Consider the following 24,684-nt stretch of genomic DNA (forward strand, 5'->3'; position numbering starts at 1 on the left):
CATTAAACCTCCAGCCAGCTGGTCTGCACATCCTCTGAGGTCTGGGCTTGGGATGCCGCACAGCCCATAACTTAGGCCGAGCTCCCTGCCAACCAGGCTCTCTATACCAGGCGGTGTCAGAGGAATGCCCTAAAAATGGTCAGATTCCAGCCATCCAAGTCATAGACTGTTCTCTCTGCTACCGCATGGCAATTGCCAACAGGACCCTGAACAACGTCTACCCTCAAGCCATAAGCCTGCTAAATATACTGAACAAAAATGCAACATGCAACAATTTAAAAGATTTTGCTGAATTACAGTTCATATAAAGAAATCAGTCAATTTAAATAAATTAATGAGGCCCTAATCTATGGATTTCACATGACTGGGCAGGGGTCCAGCCGATCAGAATGAGTTTTTCCCCACAAAAGGGCCTTATTACAGACAGAAATACTCCTCCGCACCCCCCTCCATACGATCCAACAGGTGAAGGAGCCGGATATGGAGGTTCTGGGCTGGCGTGGTTACACGTGGTCTGCAGTTGTGAGGCTGGTCGAACGTACTGTCAAATTGTCTAAAACGACATTGGGGAACAGAAATTAACATTACATTTTATGGCAACAGCTCTGGTACAGAGGTAGCTATTTTCTTTTTTTCTGGGCCTGTAAGTAAGCATTTCACTGTTAGTCTACACCTGTTGTTTATAAAGCATGTGACTATAATACAATTTGATTTGATTAGACGTGATCAGTTGCAAAGATAGTAGGCATTCCCTCTTTCCATTTCTATGAGTGAGGACTACAGTACTAAGGAGTGGTTCCTACTAACTGTACACTATGTCACCTGAAATTCAATTACAATGCCATTATTTACCTGTATTACCCGAGCAGCATTAGCTACACACCCCTCAGTCATCTGCGTCTTTTGTCTGGGCCAAGCCGCTCGCTGATTACATTTACATTTACATTTAAGTCATTTAGCAGACGCTCTTATCCAGAGGGACTTACAAATTGGTGCGTTCACCTTAAGACATCCAGTGGAACAGCCACTTTACAATAGTGCATCTAAATCTTTTAAGGGGGGTGAGAAGGATTACTTTATCCTATCCTAGGTATTCCTGAAAGAGGTGGGGTTTCAGGTGTCTCCGGAAGGTGGTGATTGACTCCGCTGTCCTGGCGTCGTGAGGGAGTTTGTTCCACCATTGGGGGGCCAGAGCAGCGAACAGTTTTGACTGGGCTGCGCGGGAACTGTACTTCCTCAGTGGTAGGGAGGCGAGCAGGCCAGAGGTGGATGAACGCAGTGCCCTTGTTTGGGTGTAGGGCCTGATCAGAGCCTGGAGGTACTGAGGTGCCGTTCCCCTCACAGCTCCGTGAGGGCAAGCACCATGGTCTTGTAGCGGATGCGAGCTTCAACTGGAAGCCAGTGGAGAGAGCGGAGGAGCGGGGGGTGACGTGAGAGAACTTGGGAAGGTTGAACACCAGATGGGCTGCGGCGTTCTGGATGAGTTGTAGGGTTTAATGGCACAGGCAGGGAGCCCAGCCAACAGCGAGTTGCAGTAATCCAGACGGGAGATGACAAGTGCCTGGATTAGGACCTGCGCTGCTTCCTGTGTGAGGCAGGGTCGTACTCTGCGGATGTTGTAGAGCATGAACCTACAAGAACGGGCCACCGCCTTGATGTTAGTTGAGAACGACAGGGTGTTGTCCAGGATCACGCCAAGGTTCTTAGCGCTCTGGGAGGAGGACACAATGGAGTTGTCAACCGTGATGGCGAGATCATGGAATGGGCAGTCCTTCCCCGGGAGGAAGAGCAGCTCCGTCTTGCCGAGGTTCAGCTTGAGGTGGTGATCCGTCATCCACACTGATATGTCTGCCAGACATGCAGAGATGCGATTCGCCACCTGGTCATCAGAAGGGGAAAGGAGAAGATTAATTGTGTGTCGTCTGCATAGCAATGATAGGAGAGACCATGTGAGGTTATGACAGAGCCAAGTGACTTGGTGTATAGCGAGAATAGGAGAGGGCCTAGAACAGAGCCCTGGGGACGCCAGTGGTGAGAGCGCGTGGTGAGGAGACAGATTCTCGCCACGCCACCTGGTAGGAGCGACCTGTCAGGTAGGACGCAATCCAAGCGTGGGCGCGCCGGAGATGCCCAACTCGGAGAGGGTGGAGAGGAGGATCTGATGGTTCACAGTATCGAAGGCAGCCGATAGGTCTAGAAGGATGAGAGCAGAGGAGAGAGAGTTAGCTTTAGCAGTGCGGAGGGCCTCCGTGATACAGAGAAGAGCAGTCTCAGTTGAATGACTAGTCTTGAAACCTGACTGATTTGGATCAAGAAGGTCATTCTGAGAGATAGCGGGAGAGCTGGCCAAGGACGGCACGTTCAAGAGTTTGGAGAGAAAAGAAAGAAGGGATACTGGTCTGTAGTTGTTGACATCGGAGGGATCGAGTGTAGGTTTTTTTCAGAAGGGTGCAACTCTCGCTCTCTTGAAGACAGAAGGGACGTAGCCAGCGGTCAGGGATGAGTTGATGAGCGAGGTGAGGTAAGGGAGAAGGTCTCCGGAAATGGTCTGGAGAAGAGAGGAGGGAATAGGGTCAAGCGGGCAGGTTGTTGGGCGGCCGGCCGTCACAAGACGCGAGATTTCATCTGGAGAGAGAGGGGAGAAAGAGTTCAGAGCACAGGGTAGGGCAGTGTGAGCAGAACCAGCGGTGTCGTTTGACTTAGCAAACGAGGATCGGATGTCGTCAACCTTCTTTTCAAAATGGTTGACGAAGTCATCTGCAGAGAGGGAGGAGGGGGAGGGGGAGGAGGATTCAGGAGGGAGGAGAAGGTGGCAAAGAGCTTCCTAGGGTTAGAGGCAGATGCTTGGAATTTAGAGTGGTAGAAAGTGGCTTTAGCAGCAGAGACAGAAGAGGAAAATGTAGAGAGGAGGGAGTGAAAGGATGCCAGGTCCGCAGGGAGGCGAGTTTTCCTCCATTTCCGCTCGGCTGCCCGGAGCCCTGTTCTGTGAGCTCGCAATGAGTCGTCGAGCCACGGAGCAGGAGGGAGGACCGAGCCGGCCTGGAGGATAGGGGACATAGAGAATCAAGGGATGCAGAAAGGGAGGAGAGGAGGGTTGAGGAGGCAGAATCAGGAGATAGGTTGGAGAAGGTTTGAGCAGAGGGAAGAGATGATAGGATGGAAGAGGAGAGAGTAGCGGGGGAGAGAGAGCGAAGATTGGGACGGCGCGATACCATCCGAGTAGGGGCAGTGTGGGAAGTGTTGGATGAGAGCAAGAGGGAAAAGGATACAAGGTAGTGGTCGGAGACTTGGAGGGAGTTGCAGTGAGGTTAGTGGAAGAACAGCATCTAGTAAAGATGAGGTCGAGCGTATTGCCTGCCTTGTGAGTAGAGGGGAAGGTGAGAGGGTGAGGTCAAAGAGGAGAGAGTGGAAAGAAGGAGGCAGAGAGGAATGAGTCAAAGGTAGACGTGGGGAGGTTAAAGTCGCCCAGAACTGTGAGAGGTGAGCCGTCCTCAGGAAAGGAGCTTATCAAGGCATCAAGCTCATTGATGAACTCTCCGAGGGAACCTGGAGGGCGATAAATGATAAGGATGTTAAGCTTGAAAGGGCTGGTAACTGTGACAGCATGGAATTCAAAGGAGGCGATAGACAGATGGGTAAGGGGAGAAAGAGAGAATGACCACTTGGGAGAGATGAGGATCCCGGTGCCACCACCCCGCTGACCAGAAGCTCTCGGGGTGTGCGAGATCACGTTGGCGGACGAAGAGAGAGCAGTAGGAGTAGCAGTGTTATCTGTGGTGATCCATGTTTCCGTCAGTGCCAAGAAGTCGAGGGACTGGAGGGAGGCATAGGCTGAGATGAACTCTGCCTTGTTGGCCGCAGATCGGCAGTTCCAGAGGCTAACGGAGACCTGGAACTCCACGTGGGTCGTGCGCGCTGGGACCACCAGATTAGAGTGGCCGCGGCCACTTGTGTGTGGAGCGTTTGTATGGTCTGTGCAGAGAGGAGAGAACAGGGATAGACAGACACATAGTTGACAGGCTACAGAAGAGGCTACGCTAATGCAAAGGAGATTGGAATGACAAGTGGACTACACGTCTCGAATGTTCAGAAAGTTAAGCTTACGTAGCAGGAATCTTATTGACTAAAATAATTCAAATGATACAGTACTGCTGAAGTAGGCTAGCTGGCAGTGGCTGCGTTGTTGTTGTTCTATCTCTCTATAGTGCTGTTTCTTGTATTATGGTCTCTTGTTTCTTTAGAGGTTTCACTTTGTTGTCCTTTTTCTTTTCCTTTTTCTTCTGTCCTTATTTTGTCTTCCTTTCTTCTGTTAACTAGATATTTTTTGTTGTTATTATTTGTAAGCTAGCTAGCTTCTTCCAGGAGAGTCCCTAGCAACAATACATGATTGATCATGTAGTTAAGCCTATTGTGCTAGTTGCCAAAATAAACATGAAACTTTAGTGTTTTGTTCTGCCGTGCTGTTGAAGAGCTTTGATAGGGTTTTGTTATGTACTGTAGAGGATTTATGATAGAACATTATGGATCTGTAGCCATTTTGATTTGCCTAAATTGATTGTGCTCAGCTTTTATGCATTCAGCTGACTGTTTTGTTGTGTACTGTCTAAGGATGTGTTAGAGAAATGTCCTGAATTGGCCAAACTATTAACATCCATTTGTATGTTGTGTCTGTGTGTACGTGCTCGCATGTGTGTTTGTGTGTGTGTGTGGGTGTGTGTGTGTGTGTGTGTGTGTTCAGCTTCTGATCCCCTCCTGAAGGTGAGAAGTAAACTGAAGAAGCACATCAACTCCAGGCAGAACCCTCTCCAACGCAAGACCAGCACCCCGCCCACAATCAAGCCCAGAATGCAGGATACTCTGGGTACTTCTGCCTTGTTGTGTCCACTGTCTATCAAAAAAGCGTCTCATTTAATTTTCTCTTAGTGTTCCTCCTTCCTGATGCTGTACAGCCCCAGTCGTTTTGCCCCAGCCTAGCACTAACATATCTGGGTTATATTCATTAATGAGCACAGCGGAAAAAGTAACACGCGTTTCTTATTGATAGAGTTCAGTGTGTCAAATCGGAGGGCCTATTGTCCGGGCCTCTGGCAGTCTCTATTGGGGTGCCACAGGGTTCAATTCTTGGACCAACTCTCTTCTCTGTATACGTCAATGATGTCGCTCTTGCTGCTGCTGAGTCTCTGATCCACCTCTACGCAGACGACACCATTCTGTATACTTCTGGCCCTTCTTTGGACACTGTGTTAACAACCCTCCAGACGAGCTTCAATGCCATACAACTCTCCTTCCATGGCCTCCAATTGCTCTTAAATACAAGTAAAACTAAATGCATGCTCTTCAACCGATCCCTGCCTGCAACTGCATCGACTTTGGCGATGTCATTTACAAATTAGCCTCCAATACCCTACTCAATAAATTGGATGCAGTCTATCACAGTGCCATCCGTTTTGTCACCAAAGCCCCATATACTACCCACCACTGCGACCTGTTCGCTCTCGTTGGCTGGCCCTCGCTTCATACTCGTCGCCAAACCCACTGGCTCCATGTCATCTACAAGACCCTGCTAGGTAATGTCCCCCCTTATCTCTCACCATAGCATCACCCACCTGTAGCATGCGCTCCAGCAGGTATATCTCTCTGGTCACCCCAAAACCAATTCTTCCTTTGGCCGCCTCTCCTTCCAGTTCTCTGCTGCCAATGACTGGAACGAACTACAAAAATCTCTGGAACTGGAAACACTTATTTATTTATTTTGCACCCCATTATTTCTATCTCTACTTTGCACATTCTTCCACTGCAAATCTTCCATTCCAGTGTTTTACTTGCTATATTGTATTTACTTCGCCACCATGGCCTTTTTTTTGCCTTTACCTCCCTTATCTCACCTCATTTGCTCACATTGTATATAGACTTATTGTTCTACTGTATTATTGACTGTATGTTTTGTTTATTCCATGTGTAACTCTGTGTTGTTGTATGTGTTGAACTGCTTTGCTTTATCTTGGCCAGGTTGCAATTGTAAATGAGAACTTGTTCTCAACTTGCCTACCTGGTTAAATAAAGGTTAAATAAAAAAATGAATTTAAAAAATGGCCAAGTTCAGGTACACACACAGTTCAACGTATTATCCTGATTGGCTGTCCCTCTCTTCCGTCCTGCAGACTCCTCCCCCAGCAGTAGTACATGTAGCACTCCAGTGTCTGGGTGCAGCTCGCCCAATGACAGCCTTCTCTCGGACAGCCCACTTACTACCGGACTAACCCACGTGGTAAGCCCCTCTCAATCCCCCTCTCTCCTCCCACCCCCTCTCTCCTCCCACTCCCCTCTCTTCCCACCCCACTCTCTCCTCCCACTCCACTCTCTCCTCCCTCCCCTCTCCTCCCACCCCACTCTCTCCTCCCACCACCTCTTCTCCTCCCACCACCTCTTCTCCTCCCACCCCTCTCTCTTCTCCCACCACACTATACACCTCCCACCCCCTCTCTCCTCCCACCACACTATACACCTCCCACCCCCTCTCTCCTCCCACCACACTATACTCCTCCCACCCCCTCTCTCCTCCCACCCCCTCCCTCCTCCCACCCCTCTCTCCTCCTCCCACCCCCTCTCTCCTCCCACCACACTATACTCCTCCCACCACACTATACTCCTCCCACCCCTCTCTCCTCCCACCACGCTATTCTCCTCCCACCACGCTATTCTCCTCCCACCACGCTATTCTCCTCCCACCACGCTATACTCCTCCCACCCCTCTCTCCTCCCACCACCTCTCTCCTCCCCCCACCTTCTCTCCTCCCAACACCTTCTCTCCTCCCACCCCCTTCTCTCCTCCCACCACACTATACTCCTCCCTCTATCCTCCCACTACACTATACACCTCCCAGCCCCTCTCTCCTCCCAGCCCCTCTCTCCTCCCACCACACTATACTCCTCCCACCCCTCCCTCCTCCCACCCCCTCTCTCCTCCTCCCACCCCCTCTCCTCCCACCACACTATACTCCTCCCACCACACTATACTCCTCCCACCCCTCTCTCCTCCCACCACGCTATTCTCCTCCCACCACGCTATTCTCCTCCCACCACGCTATTCTCCTCCCACCACGCTATACTCCTCCCACCCCTCTCTCCTCCCAACACCTCTCTCCTCCCCCACCTTCTCTCCTCCCAACACCTTCTCTCCTCCCACCACACTATACTCCTCCCACCCCCTTCTCTCCTCCCACCACACTATACTCCTCCCTCTATCCTCCCACTACACTATACACCTCCCAGCCCCTCTCTCCTCCCACCCCCTCTCTCCTCCCACTCCCCCTCTCCTCCCACCCCACTCTCTCCTCCCACTCCACTCTCTCCTCCCACTCCCCTCTCCTCCCACCCCACTCTCTCCTCCCACCACCTCTTCTCCTCCCACCCCTCTCTCTTCTCCCACCACACTATACACCTCCCACCCCCTCTCTCCTCCCACTCCCTCTCCTCCCACCCCACTCTCTCCTCCCACCACCTCTTCTCCTCCCACCACCTCTTCTCCTCCCACCACACTATACACCTCCCACCCCTCTCTCCTCCCACCACACTATACACCTCCCACCCCTCTCTCCTCCCACCACACTATACTCCTCCCACCCCCTCTCTCCTCCCCCTCCCTCCTCCCACCACACTATACTCCTCCCACCACACTATACTCCTCCCACCACACTATACACCTCCCACCCCCTCTCTCCTCCCACCACACTATACACCTCCCCCCCCTCTCTCCTCCCACCACACTATACTCCTCCCACCCCCTCTCCTCCCACCCCCTCTCTCCTCCCACCACACTATACTCCTCCCACCACACTATACTCCTCCCACCCCTCTCTCCTCCCACCACGCTATTCTCCTCCCACCACGCTATTCTCCTCCCACCACGCTATTCTCCTCCCACCACGCTATACTCCTCCCACCCCTCTCTCCTCCCACCACCTCTCCTCCTCCCCCACCTTCTCTCCTCCCAACACCTTCTCTCCTCCCACCCCCTTCTCTCCTCCCACCACACTATACTCCTCCCTCTATCCTCCCACTACACTATACACCTCCCAGCCCCTCTCTCCTCCCAGCCCCCTCTCTCCTCCCACCACACTATACTCCTCCCACCCTCTCTCCTCCTCCCACCCCCTCTCTCCTCCCACCACACTATACTCCTCCCACCCCACTCTCTCCTCCCACCACCTCTTCTCCTCCCACCACCTCTTCTCCTCCCACCACACTATACACCTCCCACCCCCTCTCTCCTCCCACCACACTATACACCTCCCACCCCCTCTCTCCTCCCACCACACTATACTCCTCCCACCCCCTCTCTCCTCCCCTCCCTCCTCCCACCACACTATACTCCTCCCACCACACTATACTCCTCCCACCACACTATACACCTCCCCACCCCCTCTCTCCTCCCACCACACTATACACCTCCCACCCCTCTCTCCTCCCACCACACTATACTCCTCCCACCCCTCTCTCCTCCCACCCCCTCTCCTCCCACCACACTATACTCCTCCCACCACACTATACTCCTCCCACCCCTCTCTCCTCCCACCACGCTATTCTCCTCCCACCACGCTATTCTCCTCCCACCACGCTATTCTCCTCCCACCACGCTATACTCCTCCCACCCCTCTCTCCTCCCACCACCTCTCTCCTCCCCCACCTTCTCTCCTCCCAACACCTTCTCTCCTCCCACCCCTTCTCTCCTCCCACCACACTATACTCCTCCCTCTATCCTCCCACTACACTATACACCTCCCAGCCCCTCTCTCCTCCCAGCCCCCTCTCTCCTCCCACCACACTATACTCCTCCCACCCTCTCTCTCCTCCCACCCCCCTCTCCTCCCACCACACTATACTCCTCCCACCCCCTCTCTCCTCCCACCATGCTATTCTCCTCCCACCACGCTATTCTCCTCTCACCACCCTATACTCCTCCCACCCCCTCTCCTCCCACCACACTATACTCCTCCCACCACCTCTCCTCCCACCACCTCTCTCCTCCCCCACCTTCTCTCCTCCCAACACCTTCTCTCCTCCCACCCCCTCTCTCCTCCCACCACACTATACTCCTCTCCTCCCACCACACTATACTCCTCCCACCCCTCTCTCCTCCCACCACCTTCTCTCCTCCCCCACCTTCTCTCCTCCCAACACCTTCTCTCCTCCCACCCCTCTCTCCTCCCACCACCTTATACTCCTCCCACACCCCTCTCTCCTCCCACCCCCTCTCTCTCCCCCAACCCCCTTCTCTCCTCCCACCTAACCTCCCACCACACTATACTCCTCCCTCTATCCTCCCACAACACTATACACCTCCCAGCCCCTCTCTCCTCCCACCCCTCTCTCCTCCCACTCCCTCTCTCCTCCCACCCCACTCTCTCCTCCCACCCACTCTCTCCTCCCACTCCCCTCTCCTCCCACCCCACTCTCTCCTCCCACCACCTCTTCTCCTCCCACCACCTCTTCTCCTCCCACCCCCTCTCTTCTCCCACCACACTATACACCTCCCACCCCTCTCTCCTCCCACTCCCTCTCCTCCCACCCCACTCTCTCCTCCCACCACCTCTTCTCCTCCCACCACCTCTTCTCCTCCCACCCCTCTCTCTTCTCCCACCACACTATACACCTCCCACCCCCTCTCTCCTCCCACCACACTATACACCTCCCACCCCCTCTCTCCTCCCACACACTATACTCCTCCCACCCCTCTCTCTCCTCCCACCCCTCCCACCACACTATACTCCTCCCACCACACTATACTCCTCCCACCACACTATACACCTCCCACCCCTCTCTCCTCCCACCACACTATACACCTCCCACCCCCTCTCTCCTCCCACCACACTATACTCCTCCCACCCCCTCTCTCCTCCCACCCCCTCTCTCCTCCCACCACACTATACTCCTCCCACCACACTATACTCCTCCCACCCTCTCTCCTCCCACCACGCTATTCTCCTCCCACCACGCTATTCTCCTCCCACCACGCTATTCTCCTCCCACCACGCTATACTCCTCCCACCCTCTCTCCTCCCACCACCTCTCTCCTCCCCCACCTTCTCTCCTCCCAACACCTTCTCTCCTCCCACCCCTTCTCTCCTCCCACCACACTATACTCCTCCCTCTATCCTCCCACTACACTATACACCTCCCAGCCCCTCTCTCCTCCCAGCTCCTCTCTCCTCCCACCACACTATACTCCTCCCACCCTCTCCTCCTCCCACCCCTCTCTCCTCCCACCACACTATACTCCTCCCACCCCCTCTCTCCTCCCACCATGCTATTCTCCTCCCACCACGCTATTCTCCTCTCACCACGCTATACTCCTCCCACCCCCTCTCTCCTCCCACCACACTATACTCCTCCCACCACCTCTCTCCTCCCACCACCTCTCCTCCCCCACCTTCTCTCCTCCCAACACCTTCTCTCCTCCCACCCCTCTCTCCTCCCACCACACTATACTCCTCTCTCCTCCCACCACACTATACTCCTCCCACCCCCTCTCTCCTCCCACCACCTCTCTCCTCCCCCACCTTCTCTCCTCCCAACACCTTCTCTCCTCCCACCCCTCTCTCCTCCCACCACCTTATACTCCTCCCACACCCCTCTCCTCCCACCCCCTCTCTCCCCCAACCCCCTTCTCTCCTCCCACCTAACCTCCCACCACCTTCTCTCCTCCCACCACCTTCTCTCCTCCCACCCCCCTAGATTATAAGTGTTCAATCCCCTGAGTCAATACATGTTAGAATCACCTTTGGCAGCCTTTGGCAGCGATTACAGCTGTGAGTCTTTCTGGGTAAGTCTGAGATTTGCAAACCTGGATTGTACAATTTTTTTTTTTTAATTCTCAAGCTCTGTCAAGTTGGTCTTTGATTATTGCTAGACAACCATTTTCAAGTCTTGCCATAGATTTTAAAGCCGATTTAAGTCAAAACTATAACTAGGCATCATTCAATGTCGTCTTGGTAAGAAAATCCAGTGTATACTTGGCCTAATGTTTTAGGTTGTTGTCCTGTTGAAAGGTGGATTTGTCTTCCAATGTCAGCAGACTGAACCAGGTTTTCCTGTAGGACTTTACCTGTGTTTAGCTATATTCCTTTTCTTTTTAATCCTAAAAACTCCTCAGTCCTGAATGATTGCAAGCATACAGTACCCATAATATGATGCAGCCACCACCATGCTTGAAAATATGAAGAGTGGTACTCAGTGATGTGTTGTGTTGGATTTGCCCCAACATAATGCTTTGTATTCAGGACACACAGTTAATTTCTTTGCACATTACTCTGCTGCTACAACAGCCTCCACTCTTCTGGGAATTTCCACTAGATGTTGGAACATTGCTGCAGGGACTTGCTTCCGTTCTGCCACAAGAGTATTAGTGAGGTTGGGCCTTGATTTAAGGCGATAAGGCCTGGCTCGCAGTCGGCGTTCCAATTCATCCCGAAGGTGATCGATGGGGTTGAGGTCAGGGCTCTGTGCAGGCCGGTCAAGTTCTTCCGCACCGATCTCAACAAACCATTTCTGTATGGACCTCGCTTTGTGCACAGGGGCATTGTCATGTTGAAACAGGAAAGGGCCTTCCCCAAACTGTTGCCACAAATTTGGAAGCACATATTCATCCACAATGTCATTGCATGCTGTAGCATTAATATTTCCCTTCATTTGAGCTAAGGGGCGTAGCCCGAACCATGAAAAACAGCCCCAGACCATTATTCCTCCTCCACCAAACTTTACAGTTGGCACTATGCATTGGGGCAGGTAGCGTTTTCCTGCATCCCCCTGGAAGTATTTTCCATGGAGGGCCACATTGGAATATATTTTTGCCATCGCGGGCCAGAATCATATTACAGGATTATACATCATGTGTATGACTGTGTTCATATCTACTGTAAATCACTTCCAGATATGCTACTTATTTTACTTTTTAACATCAACAGAAATAAACCACATCCATGTTCTCCTTTTTGTAGTATTTTCATTATTAAACATGCAATAAACTACACGCAGGGAAAGTACACTGTGCATTCAGCACCACGGACAGAACTCTTGTTAACAGGTATGCACAAAAACACAAGAAAGAGAGAGAGAGCTCAACATTACATTTAAACTACTCAATCAGTGTGAGGAGTGAAGTCTCTGATGGGCACTGACTAGAGCAGTGAAGTCAGGTATAGTTTCTGACGTCGCTATGCGCTGGATTGCTGTGAGGTGAGAGTCAGTAAGAGATGATGCCTTGACTTATATTTCATCACTCAAAATGTCTGTTCACATCCATAGGTTGACCCAAACAGTACAAACATCTTCTGAGCATGACTCCTAATCTTTGGGAAGTTTTGTTCATGCTGAGATGCATAGAACCTCATCAGTGACATTGTTTTGAATAGTTCTCCAATCACTGCAGGTCAGTGGGAGACTTATCCACATTGAAGGTGAAAGGAGAGGAATCCCAACAGCATGTCATTTTCCTCAAAACTATGAGAAAACACTGTTAAAAGCACACAGCAGAGATGTATACTTCTCCCGCTGGTCATCTGATAGGGAACAGACTAGTAGTATTGGAAGGTGCGTGAGATTGTTGGCTTCTACTTGACGGGTCAGGAAAAGTAATTTTCCCTTGAAGGCTTTGACAAGGCTGTACATCTGATGTGCAAAAAGGCCCTTCCCTTGTAGTTTGGAATTCAGTTCATTCATGAGGGCCGTGATGTCCACGGCGAAGGAAAAATCAGCCAGCCAACCATTCTTTATCTTGCAGTTGAGGGAAATCAACATATTTTTCTTTCATTTGCAAAAACTCATCAATCTCCGACTTCAGGTCCCACACCCTTTTAAGCTCCTTCCCGAAACACAGCCATCTCACATTTGTGTGGTAGGGGAGATCTGCATGACCCGACTCTGTCTCTTCCAACAGTCAGACAAACTGCCTGTGGTTTAAAGATTTTGCTCTTATGAAATTTACCACTTTAGTGACTGTATCCACAACAGGCTCATTTTCAGAACACGTTTGAGAGCACCACCTGATGAAAAATGCAATGCAGGAAATTAATTTTCTGATCTGGGTTCAGCTCAGCTATTTGATCTTGCATCCTTTTCAAAAGGACAATGTTTTTTCCTATCAGGTTTGGGCACCCATCAGTGGTCACACTGGATATATTTTTAAAACTCAGTCCCAGCTTTGCCACACACTTATTAACCTCCTCCAATAAATCTTTCCCTGTGGTTGTGCTCTTCATTGACTGCACTGAAGCAAGCTCCTCTGTAATTTCACAGTTTGGGGTTATGACCTCGTAAGAATATCAACAACTGCACCGTGTCACGTGCATCACTGCTCTCATCCAGGGCCAAGGAGAAATAGGTGAAATCCTTTACCTTGTCTTTCAACTGTTGTTCCATATTCTCTGCAATGTCCTCAACACGCCGTGTCACTGTTCGTCTAGACAGGGAAACATTTTCAAACAGCTCTTCCTTCTCAGGGCAAAGTATTGCTGCAGAATCAATTAAAAACGTTTTAATGAATTCGCCCTCAACGAATGGTTTGCTATGTTTAGCAATTTAGTGGGACAGTACATAGCTCGCTCTCGCAATTCCATCTGCTGAATGCAGTTTTGTGAAATGTCCTTGCTGCTTTTGCAACTGAGAAAGCCACTCTTTAGATGCCCACCGCTCAGAAGACATATTCCTATGTTTCTCTGCCTGCTTCGTCTGGAAGTGTCGGGACAAGTTGTAGTCTTTCACAACAGCGATGCTCTCTTTGCACACAAAGCACACAGCTTTACCTGATACCTCAATAAAGGTATATGTTGATGTCCACTCTTGCTGGAAAACCCTACATTCATTGTCTGTTTTCCTTTTCTTTGAAATCTTTGAAAAACTTTTTTTTGCGCAATTTCTAGCTAGCTACTATTTGTAACTGTGACGTGTGTATCTCAAATTCTATATGTCATCTGAGCATGATTCCGCGGGCCGTACTGAATCAGGTCGCGGGCCGCACACAGCCCCCGGGCCGTACTGAATCAGGTCGCGGGCCGCACACAGCCCCCGGGCCGGCCTTTGCCCTGGTCTCGTCCCATCGCTGCAGCTTCCGTACGGACCCGGGACAGGCGAAGGTCGGGAGCCATGCTTCCTCTAAAACACGACCCCGCCAAGCCGCACTGCTTCTTGACACACTGCTCGCTTAACCCGGAAACCGTCGGCACAAATGTGTTAGAGAAAACACCGTACAGCTGGCGACCGAAGTCAGCGTGCCGCCACAAGGAGTTGCAAGAGCGCGATGTGACAAGGACATCCTGGCCGGCCAAACCCTCCCCTAACCCTGACGACGCTGGGCCAAACCCTCCCCTAACCCTGATAACGCTGGGCCAAACCCTCCACTAACCCTGACGACGCTGGGCCAAACCCTCCCCTAACCCTGACGACGCTGGGCCAAACCCTCCTCTAACCTTGACGACGCTGGGCCAAACCCTCCCCTAACCCTGACGACGCTGGGCCAATTGTGTACCGCCTCATGGGTCTCCCAGTCGCGGCTGGCTGCGACACAGCCTGGGATCAAACCCTGATCTGTAGTGATGCCTCTAGCACTGCGATACAGTGACTTAGACCGCTGCGCCACTCGGGAGGCCCTCCTCCACCAAACTTTACAGTTGCCACTATGCATTCTCCAAACTCAGATTCGTCCGTCGTACTGCCAGATGGTGAAGCATGAGTCGTTACTCCAGAGAATGTGTTTCCACTGCTCCAGAGCCCAATGGTGGCGAGCTTTACACCACTCCAGCCGACGCTTGGCATTGCACATGGTGATCTTAGACTTGTGGAACCCATTTCATGAAGCTCCCAATGAACAGTTATTTTGCTGACATTGCTCCCAGAGGCAGTTTGGAGCTCGGTAGTGAGTGTTGCAACCGAGGACAGACGATTTGGAGATTGCATGGCTGTGTGCTCTATGTTATACACCTGTCAGCAACGGGTGTGGCTGAAATAGCTGAATCCACTAATTCGAAGGGGTATCCACATACTTTTGTATATAGTATATGTTTTAATTGAATAAGGGCTGATTGAATAACATGGCAGTGGTGTACAGTTGTCCATCTCTCTCTCTCTTCAACAGGCCTGTTTAAAACATTTGGCCACCTGGCTGTACTGTACCATGAATATTAGATTAGTGTTCAACTGACGTGTCCTTTTCAGTTTCCAATATTTTTCACCACTCAGATTTCAGCAAACTGATGCTTTTTTCTGCTCTTACACTTATACTAAAGGAATGAAACAGTCAATCTATTCTAACAGACATTGAAACCTTGAGGACTGAACTTCGATAACCCGGCAGTTAGTAATTGAGTGCACACTACCTACTGGAATTGAATCAAGTTTAAATTACTATTGTTTTTTGAGTTAACACTACTCAATTGATTTAGTGTGTTTAGCAGTTATGTTTGAATGTTTTGTGTTTTCCGGACCTCCCTCCCTCCTTCAGGCACAGAGGCTGCTACTCCAGGATGGTACGCTGGCCCACTTCATGGTGCCCCGCTCCACTGCCCTGCCGAGCATCAGCACCGGGCTTCCTGGCCATGGTGATTGGGAAACGGGTAGTTATCAGAGGGTGGCCAGGGTACTTCCCCAGGTCTACCTGCCCATGGAGAGACACAGTGCTGCCCACCATCACCTCCAGCCCATGTTCATCCTGGAGCCCTCAGGACTGCTGCATACACAGCTAGTCACTGGTGAGAGACACACAGATATACATACACACACACACCTGTAGTCATCCTGGAGCCCTCAGGACTGCTGCATACACAGCTAGTCACTGGTGAGACACACACAGATATACATACACACACACACACATACATACACACACACACACACACCTGTAGTCATCCTGGAGCCCTCAGGACTGCTGCATACACAGCTAATCAAACACACACAGAGCGACACCGCCCTCTATAGACCATTTGACTGAATGCCACTTACTTCATCCACTCATCAAACTGATCTATTTCCTGGTTACCCAGACTCATCAAACGGATCTATTTCATGGTTACCCAGACTCATCAAACTGATTTATTTCCTGGTTACCCAGACTCATCAAACGGATCTATTTCATGGTTACCCAGACTCATCAAACTGATTTATTTCCTGGTTCCCCAGATTCATCAAAGCCTAGTAGTTAGCGCGTTGGGCCAGTAACCGAGCGGTTGCTGGATCGAATCCCCGAGCTGACAATGTAAAAATATGTCATTCTGCCCCTGAACAATTTATCAATCAAATGTATTTATAAAGCCCTTCTTACATCAGCTGATGTCACAAAGTGCTGTACAGAAACCCAGCATAAATCCCCAAACAGCAAGCAATGCGGGTGTACAAGGCAGTTAACCCACTGTTCCCCGAGCGGCTGTCATTTTAAATAAGAATTTGTTCTTAACTGACTTGCCTAGATAAATTAAAAAAACATTCCCTCAACAGTCTACTTCCTCTCTAGTCATTTTCTTAATTTTTTTGTCAAACATGATGATCCTGATGTCTGTCTCTCTCTCCCCTCTCTCTCTCTCTCTTTCTCTCTCTCTCTCTTACTCTCTCTCTCTCTTACTCTCTTTTTCTCTCTCTCTCCCTCCCTCTATCCCTCTCTCTTCCCCTTCACTTTCTTTCTCCCCACCTCTCTCTTCCTCCAGTGCGAGGTCTGAACCCAGGCCTTATCCTGTACCCCTCCTCCAGACTGGAAGCCCTGGCCACCTTGGGTCCCCACAGGCCCCTGGGTCGGACCCGGTCTGAGCCCCCACTGCCCTTTCACCAGCAGCACCAGCTACTGCAGCAGAACTACAATCTGCTGCTGGAGAGACTCAAACAAAACACACACCTGGATCAGGTGAGAAGGAGCACAGATTGGACACACTCACACAGCTTGGGAATTGTCGAGCAACATGCTCATGTGCACGCACGCACACACACACACACATATACCTTGGGAATTTTCAAGCATCACACACACACACACACACACACACACACAGTACAATACATATATCTATATACTGCATAATAGTACTAGTGAGACATGAAGAAGAAGAAGAGTGAAGACTAACGCATGATGACCTTTGATCCTGTGAGAAGCCTCGTCTCACACAGATCTCCTCAGAGGACATGGACCCAGCGGAGATCAGGTTAGGGGAGGAGGATGGATACCAGAGAAGTAGACCGAGTGGAACCAGCAGCTCTGAGTCGATGTGGGACACAGAGTATACATCCTCACGAGACAGCCATGGGGAACATATCAGGAAATACACACCTCTGGTGAATCAGGTACACGATCTCACATGTATGCACACATGCATACACGCACGCACACACACACACACACACACACACACGCATCAGAGGAGCTATAGGAGGACAGGCTCGTTGTAATGGCTGTAATGGAATGAATTGAACGGTATCAAAGATATGGAAACCACGTTTGACTATGTTCCATTTAGTCCATTCCGCCATTACATTGAGCGCATCCTCCTATAGCTCCACCCACCAGCCTCCTCTGATATGCATGCATGCGGACGCACACACACTTACAACACACCTGAAGCGCTACCTAGGTCATACAGAAAATTATTCAATTAGTCCCACTCCCAACTACAGCTTCAGTTCAGACCAACTGTTTGGCTCACCAATAGAGGGCACCATAGAATCACAGCTCAATAGCTCAGCTCTTAGTTGCCTGTTTTATGTCATTGCTAAAGTAATGGGTAAACAAACAAAATAATAATACTCATCTTTTCTCTCTCTCTCTCTCTCTCTCTTTGTTCTCCCGTTCCTCTCTCTTTCTCCCTCCATTCCTCCCCCTTTCTCCCTCCATTCCTCTCCCTTTCTCCCTCCATTCCTCCCCCTTTCTCCCTCCATTCCTCTCCCTTTCTCCCTCCATTCCTCTCCCTTTCTCCCTCCATTCCTCTCCCTTTCTCCCTCCATTCCTCTCCCTTTCTCCCTCCATTCCTCTCCCTTTCTCCTTCCATTCCTCTCCCTTTCTCCCTCCATTCATCTCCCTGCTTCTCCCTCCATTCATCTCCCTGCTTCTCCCTCCATTCATCTCCCTGCTTCTCCCTCCATTCATCTCCCTGCTTCTCCCTCCATTCATCTCCCTGCTTCTCCCTCCATTCATCTCCCTTTCTCCCTCCATTCCTCTCCCTTTCTCCCTCCATTCCTCTCCCTTTCTCCCTCCATTCATCTCCCTGCTTCTCCCTCCATTCATCTCCCTGCTTCTCCCTCCATTCATCTCCCTGCTTCTCCCTCCATTCATCTCCCTGCTTCTCCCTCCATTCATCTCCCTGCTTCTCCCTCCATTCATCTCCCTGCTTCTCCCTCCATTCATCTCCCTGCTTCTCCCTCCATTCCTCCCTGCTTCTCCCTCCATTCCTCTCCCTTTCTCCCTCCATTCCTCTCCCTTTCTCCCTCCATTCCTCTCCCTTTCGCCCTCCATTCCTCTCCCTTTCTCCCTCCATTCCTCTCCCTTTCTCCCTCCATTCCTCTCCCTTTCTTCCTCCATTCCTCCCTGCTTCTCCCTCCATTCATCTCCCTTTCTCCCTCCATTCCTCTCCCTTTCTCCCTCCATTCCTCTCCCTTTCTACCTCCATTCCTCTCCCTTTCTCCCTCCATTCCTCTCCCTTTCTCCCTCCATTCCTCTCCCTTTCTCCCTCCATTCCTCTCCCTTTCTCCCTCCATTCCTCTCCCTTTCTCCCTCCATTCCTCTCCCTTTCTCCCTCCATTCCTCTCCCTTTCTCCCTCCATTCCTCTCCCTGCTTCTCCCTCCATTCATCTCCCTGCTTCTCCCTCCATTCATCTCCCTGCTTCTCCCTCCATTCATCTCCCTGCTTCTCCCTCCATTCATCTCCCTGCTTCTCCCTCCATTCATCTCCCTGCTTCTCCCTCCATTCCTCTCCCTTTCTTCCTCCATTCCTCCCTGCTTCTCCCTCCATTCCTCTCCCTTTCTCCCTCCATTCCTCTCCCTTTCTCCCTCCATTCCTCTCCCTTTCTCCCTCCATTCCTCTCCCTTTCTCCCTCCATTCCTCTCCCTTTCTTCCTCCATTCCTCCCTTTCTCCCTCCATTCATCTCCCTTTCTCCCTCCGTTCCTCTCCCTTTCTCCCTCCGTTCCTCTCCCTTTCTCCCTCCGTTCCTCTCCCTTTCTCCCTCCGTTCCTCTCCCTTTCTCCCTCCGTTCCTCTCCCTTTCTCCCTCTCCCTTTCTCCCTCCGTTCCTCTCCCTTTCTCCCTCCGTTCCTCTCCCTTTCTCCCTCCGTTCCTCTCCCTTTCTCCCTCCGTTCATCTCCCTGCTTCTCCCTCCGTTCATCTCCCTTTCTCCCTCCATTCCTCTCCCTTTCTCCCTCCAATCCTCTCCCTTTCTCCCTCCATTCCTCTCCCTTTCTCCCTCCATTCCTCTCCCTTTCTCCCTCCATTCCTCTCCCTTTCTCCCTCCATTCCTCTCCCTTTCTCCCTCCCTCTCGTCCCCCCTTTTCTTTCCCCATCTTCTCCACTCTCTCTCCCTCCCTCCCCCTCTAGTCATTCCATTGGGAGCAGTCCAGGCACCTTCAGGTCCTGACAGAAAGGCACAGACAGGTGACCTACCTGGACCCCCTGGGTGTGCCTGTGGTTCTTGGCCCTTCCCACCGCCCCCTTGGCCGCGCAAAGTCCTCCCCTGCCTCCACCTCTCTTCCCCCTCCTCCGCAGCCCACAGACACCCCGCTGTCTCTGGCCAGCACTGGTCCAGAGACCCCCACCAAGCTACGATTCACCACTGGTGAGAAAGACTTGGGGAGTGCTATACACAATGCTTTATGTTGTATCACATGGTCAGTTTACTATATATTCAGCTCTATGTCCCGTCTATAGAATGACATATTATAACTTCATTTAATAGGATCGCTGACTGGCTGGTTATCTGGCTAGCTGACTAGCTGGCTGGCTGGCTGTCTGGCTGGCTCACTGTCGGACTGGCTGTCTGGCTGTCTAACTGGCTGCCTGTCTGACTGGCTGGCTGGCTGTCTGACTGGCTGTCTGGCTGCTTGTCTGGCTGACTCTTTCTACCTATTTCGTGTGTGTGTGTGTGTGTGCGCGTGTAGGTCTGGTGTATGACTCTCAGATGCTAAAGCACCAGTGCACCTGTGGCGACAACAGCCGACACCCAGAGCATGCTGGGAGAATCCAGAGCATCTGGTCCAGATTGCAAGAAAGTGGCCTCAGGAACCAGTGTGAGGTGTGTGTGTATATATAGATATATAGTGTTTGTGTGTTATATTATTATATATTATACCAGTGTTTCTCAACTTCTGGTCTGTGGACCAGTGCCGGTCCCTAAAATGGTTTACTGACACCTGAACTAGGAAACCCAGAACTAGAATCTGACCTAATTGTGTCATCGCATGAAGAAAAAAAAGATACTAAAACGAGGAGCGGAAGCAGGGCGGTAGCTCCAGCCCTCTATCGCTACAAGACTCAGGCAAGTCTATGGGCCAAATGTCCCTTCCCCTTCCGAATTTAGAAAGATGCGCACGCACGCTAAATCGTGATTTGTTCAAATAACCATTGACGAAAAACCTGTGCACCAGAACAACTGTTAGATAGTCGTCGCATTCCACAGTCTTTTGACAGATGTTACGATACTATTTGTGTCCACGAGAGATCAACTGACACTTAGTAAACTGTACAGTGCTACTTTGTTCAAAGATGATGGGCCAATTTCTAACGTCTACTATGATCACTACTGTCACATAGAGTTAAGCTAACATTGCAGCTACCATCTACCCCGGCCAACTTGGTGAGTGTCTGTTATTTTGTGTGTGTGTGTGTGTGCACCACAGTCAGTTGAGTGGTGTGTGTGCGTGCGTCCATCCATGTGTGTATGTGTGTGTGTTAAAGATACATTTTAATGAAGAATGTGTGTTTGCTGCTGTAGTGTATCCGTAGCAGGAAGGCCTCTCTGGAGGAGCTTCAGTCTGTACACTCCGAGAAGCACGTCCTGCTGTATGGCACCAACCTACTCCATCGTCTCAAACTGGACAACCGCAAGCTGGCTGGTGTGACACACACACACACACACACACACACGCACACACTCATCTTCACTCACTGACACATACAGTACACACACTCAAACCAACACAGCTCTGATGCACTTCATTGTCAAACACTCACACTCACTTGGGCAATAGCCAAAAATCTGTATTTTTGCACACTCATAATCACATACATGGACCTATACACATGCATGGATCATTTGTGACCGACCGCCTCGATTCGGTCTTATGTAGCAACATTTTAAATGCGGATTTTTACTTTGGATAAAAGTAGAGACTCAGTAAACAACCAAAGACTTCAAAACTTAAAGTGGTAAAAGTAGTAGCCTACAATAAGGAAAAACTTAAAAATATACTCTATCCAGTCCTTGGCCTATATCCTAATCTGACTTGGTGCAGGTCATGTTGTTCTTCACATTACCGTCTCTGGTAAACACACACTATATCAAATCAAATCTCAGTTTATTTGTCACATGCACTGGATTCAGAAGTATAAACGGTACAGTGAAATGGTTACTTGCATATTTGTATAGTAGCAATATAAAAAACATGAAGTGTCCAGATAACAATATTGTATAATTATTAGATGATTCTTACCCAGACACATCTGGCTAACCTGATGGGTCGTGGAATCATCTGGGAGTTTTTTGTTTAGACATGCAGCTAGCTAGCTCTAGCTATCTAAACAATGAACCATAATCCCAACCCATAGCTACAGTACAAACAGATTGTCATTAGCTAGCCACCATCCATGAAATGCTGTAGAATGAATCTGCAGGTAGCTAAAACTAACCAACTTGATTCAATTACACAGATCGTACATGGGAACGTTAGCTAGCGAGCCGGCAAGCTAACATTTGCTAGCTAGCTAACAGTAAGCTTCAACTTGCAATGAAAACGACTTTCTGACTAAATGTGAAACCTATAATATCTGAAAATGTAGCTAGACTCTTACCTGTATACATGGATGAACGCTTCACGGCAGACTGGAACCAATTTAACTAAGTCGTCCTGTGTCTTTTCCGTTTTGTTTGTCACTACAGCTTGTTTGGCCCGTTGTGTCAAGTCACGCCGGTTCACACTGGCCCTGTGCAGAAAGTAGTCCATCACAACTTTTTCCCAATGATCTTTGTTGATTGTGCCTGCTAAATCCAGGGCAGCAACGTTGTTTAGAGCAGTAGCAACACTTTTGCTACATTATATCTTTCAAAAAAGCCACGAGAGGAAGGATTATCTACACATACTGAGCAGCTCATGTTATAGACAGAAGCATGCTACAGGGCAGACCAATCTGAACTCATCTCTTGGCATGTCCAGGCCATCCATTATCTCAACCAATCATGGCTAGTGGGAAGGTTCCCATCTTTTTCCATAGCTAAACCAACTAAGCTCTTAAATTAAAAATGTTATTCGTATTTACAGATGGCATACAAGTGTGTTATTAAAGCACGTTAAAGTTATCTTATCTTTCTCTTGCAGGGATCTTATCTCAAAGGATGCGTGTGATGCTACGATGTGGAGGAGTTGGGGTGAGTTACTCAAAAGTACACACACAACACACACACACACTTACTGTACACAGGCACACAGCTCAACAGACCTTGTAATGCACAATCAAAGATTGTGAAATCTTTCCACTTATCTAATCACATTACAAAATGGCAAACATTACATGCTTGATTATGCCTCATTACACAATTAAGCTAATAGGACTACAAATTATGGAGGATGTTGTTGTTGGCAGGGACTTGGTCGAAACGCCAAATAGATATCAAAGACAAAGAAAAGGTGAGAGATGAGAGAGAGAACGAGGGAGAGAGAACGAGAGAGAGACAGAGAGAACGAGGGAGAGAGAACGAGAGAGAGACAGGGAGAACGAGGGAGAGAGAACGAGGGAAAGAGAACGAGGGAGAGAGACAGGGGAACGAGGGAGAGAGAACGAGGGAGAGAGACAGGGAGAAAGAGGGAGAGAGAGAGGTGGAATTTATGGACACCAAAGAAGAGGATGAGGCAGGGATGAGTTGAAGAGGAATAAGAGAAAGGGGGGGGGGGGGATTAGGAAGAAGTATGCTTGTATGGTGTTGATAAGGTCGCAGTTGTAAATGAGAACTTTTTCTCAACTAGCCTACCTGGTTAAAAAAATAATAAATAAAAATAAGGAAGGAGAAAATGCGGACATTAAAGAAGACGAAGAGGAGATGAGAGGAGGAGGAAGGAGTTGAGAGAAACAGGGAGAAAATGAAAGTGGAGGAGGAGAGGATGGTTTGTATCAAAGAAGGAGAAAATATTTGCAGACACAGAAGAAGATGAAGAAGAGATGAGTGGATGAGGAAGAAGATGAGGGAGAATAGGAGGAGGAGAGGAGAAGGAAGGGGCTTTGTATAGTGTTGATAAGGCGCCTGATCTGTCTGGATTTCCGGCTCTTGGCTCCTCTGGTCAGGCACACTGATTGGAACAAGATGGCCAAGACGGTGATAAAATAAATTCCTCTGATTTCATTGTTCCATTGTGCCAAACCGCCAGAAATGTGGAGTTTTGAAACATGGAATAACAAAGGGAGAGAGAGAGAGAGAGAGAGAGGATCTGAGAACTTTACTACCCCCTTTACACCAGCAGTAAGTCAATGTTGTGGTGATTAGTGTGGGTAAATGTTACCCTTGCCAAACCCTTCCCCCTGGCTCCCAATAAGTCATGATACTCTTCATTTAGTTGGAATAAACAGTAGACTTTGTAATCCAATACTGGAATCTTTCCTACAACCTGTCACAACCTGTCACCTCCCTATTCCAATGGGTGACTTCCTCTTTACTCATTGGTCTGACACCATTTTCAATCAAGGAACTTGTAAATTATGCCCATGTTTCTCCCTGTGGTTATAATTTTTATCCCATCCCCTGACATAACTTCTTGGTTTTGCGTGATTGACAGGTGGACAATGATACGATCTGGAACGAGATGCACACATCAACGGCGTCTCGCTTGGCAGCAGGCAGCGTGACGGAGCTTGCACTCAGGGTGACACAAGGAGAGCTGAAGGTGAGACCGCCAATCGCAACCCCCACTTAGTCCTGTCCGAGCCGTAACACAGCTGATCAGAATTGTCAATCCCGTAACATACATTAATACACATTGAAGCATACTGTATAGTCCTTTCTCTTCATGGTTTATTGAATTTATGAATTTCACATGAAATTTGAATTTAATATGGCTATATCAAAACCTTTCAATGTCACCTGTATTAAACTAATATAAGTGAAATCGTAAGATTTATTCAGAGAAAGCCAGAGTCAGTGTAAAGTTTCTATTCCATCCTCACAGAATGGCTTTGCAGTGGTGAGGCCCCCTGGACATCATGCAGCCCACTCTACCGCCTTGTAAGTACTGCAACACACACACACACACACACACACACACACACACACACACACACACACACACACACACACACACACACACACACACACACACACACACACACACACACACACACACACACACACACACACACACACACACACACACACACAGAGAAACAGGAGGTCTCTAAAATAATTTCAAAGGGTTCCCTACACATCAAAAGTACCTTTCAGGTGTGTGTTACTTGCCCAAGGCTA

General features: G+C 49.7%; 1 protein-coding gene across 2 annotated transcripts in view; it reads left to right on the forward strand.

Moving 5' to 3' along the window:
• LOC115122145 (histone deacetylase 7-like) overlaps positions 1-24,684 on the forward strand; it is an 81,412-nt gene that overhangs the window by 39,821 nt on the left and 16,907 nt on the right. For both annotated transcript variants that reach the window (XM_029651336.2, XM_029651337.2), the window contains 11 exons: positions 4,739-4,861; positions 6,162-6,268; positions 15,494-15,740; positions 16,689-16,882; positions 17,128-17,316; positions 19,557-19,794; positions 20,117-20,250; positions 20,950-21,070; positions 22,550-22,599; positions 23,999-24,106; positions 24,389-24,444. In XM_029651336.2, coding sequence (XP_029507196.2) covers positions 4,739-4,861; positions 6,162-6,268; positions 15,494-15,740; positions 16,689-16,882; positions 17,128-17,316; positions 19,557-19,794; positions 20,117-20,250; positions 20,950-21,070; positions 22,550-22,599; positions 23,999-24,106; positions 24,389-24,444 — 1,567 coding nt within the window. The remainder of the gene's footprint in view (positions 1-4,738; positions 4,862-6,161; positions 6,269-15,493; positions 15,741-16,688; positions 16,883-17,127; positions 17,317-19,556; positions 19,795-20,116; positions 20,251-20,949; positions 21,071-22,549; positions 22,600-23,998; positions 24,107-24,388; positions 24,445-24,684) is intronic.

The sequence above is a fragment of the Oncorhynchus nerka genome, linkage group LG2 (assembly GCF_034236695.1).
Source record: "Oncorhynchus nerka isolate Pitt River linkage group LG2, Oner_Uvic_2.0, whole genome shotgun sequence".
Lineage (NCBI taxonomy): Eukaryota > Metazoa > Chordata > Actinopteri > Salmoniformes > Salmonidae > Oncorhynchus > Oncorhynchus nerka.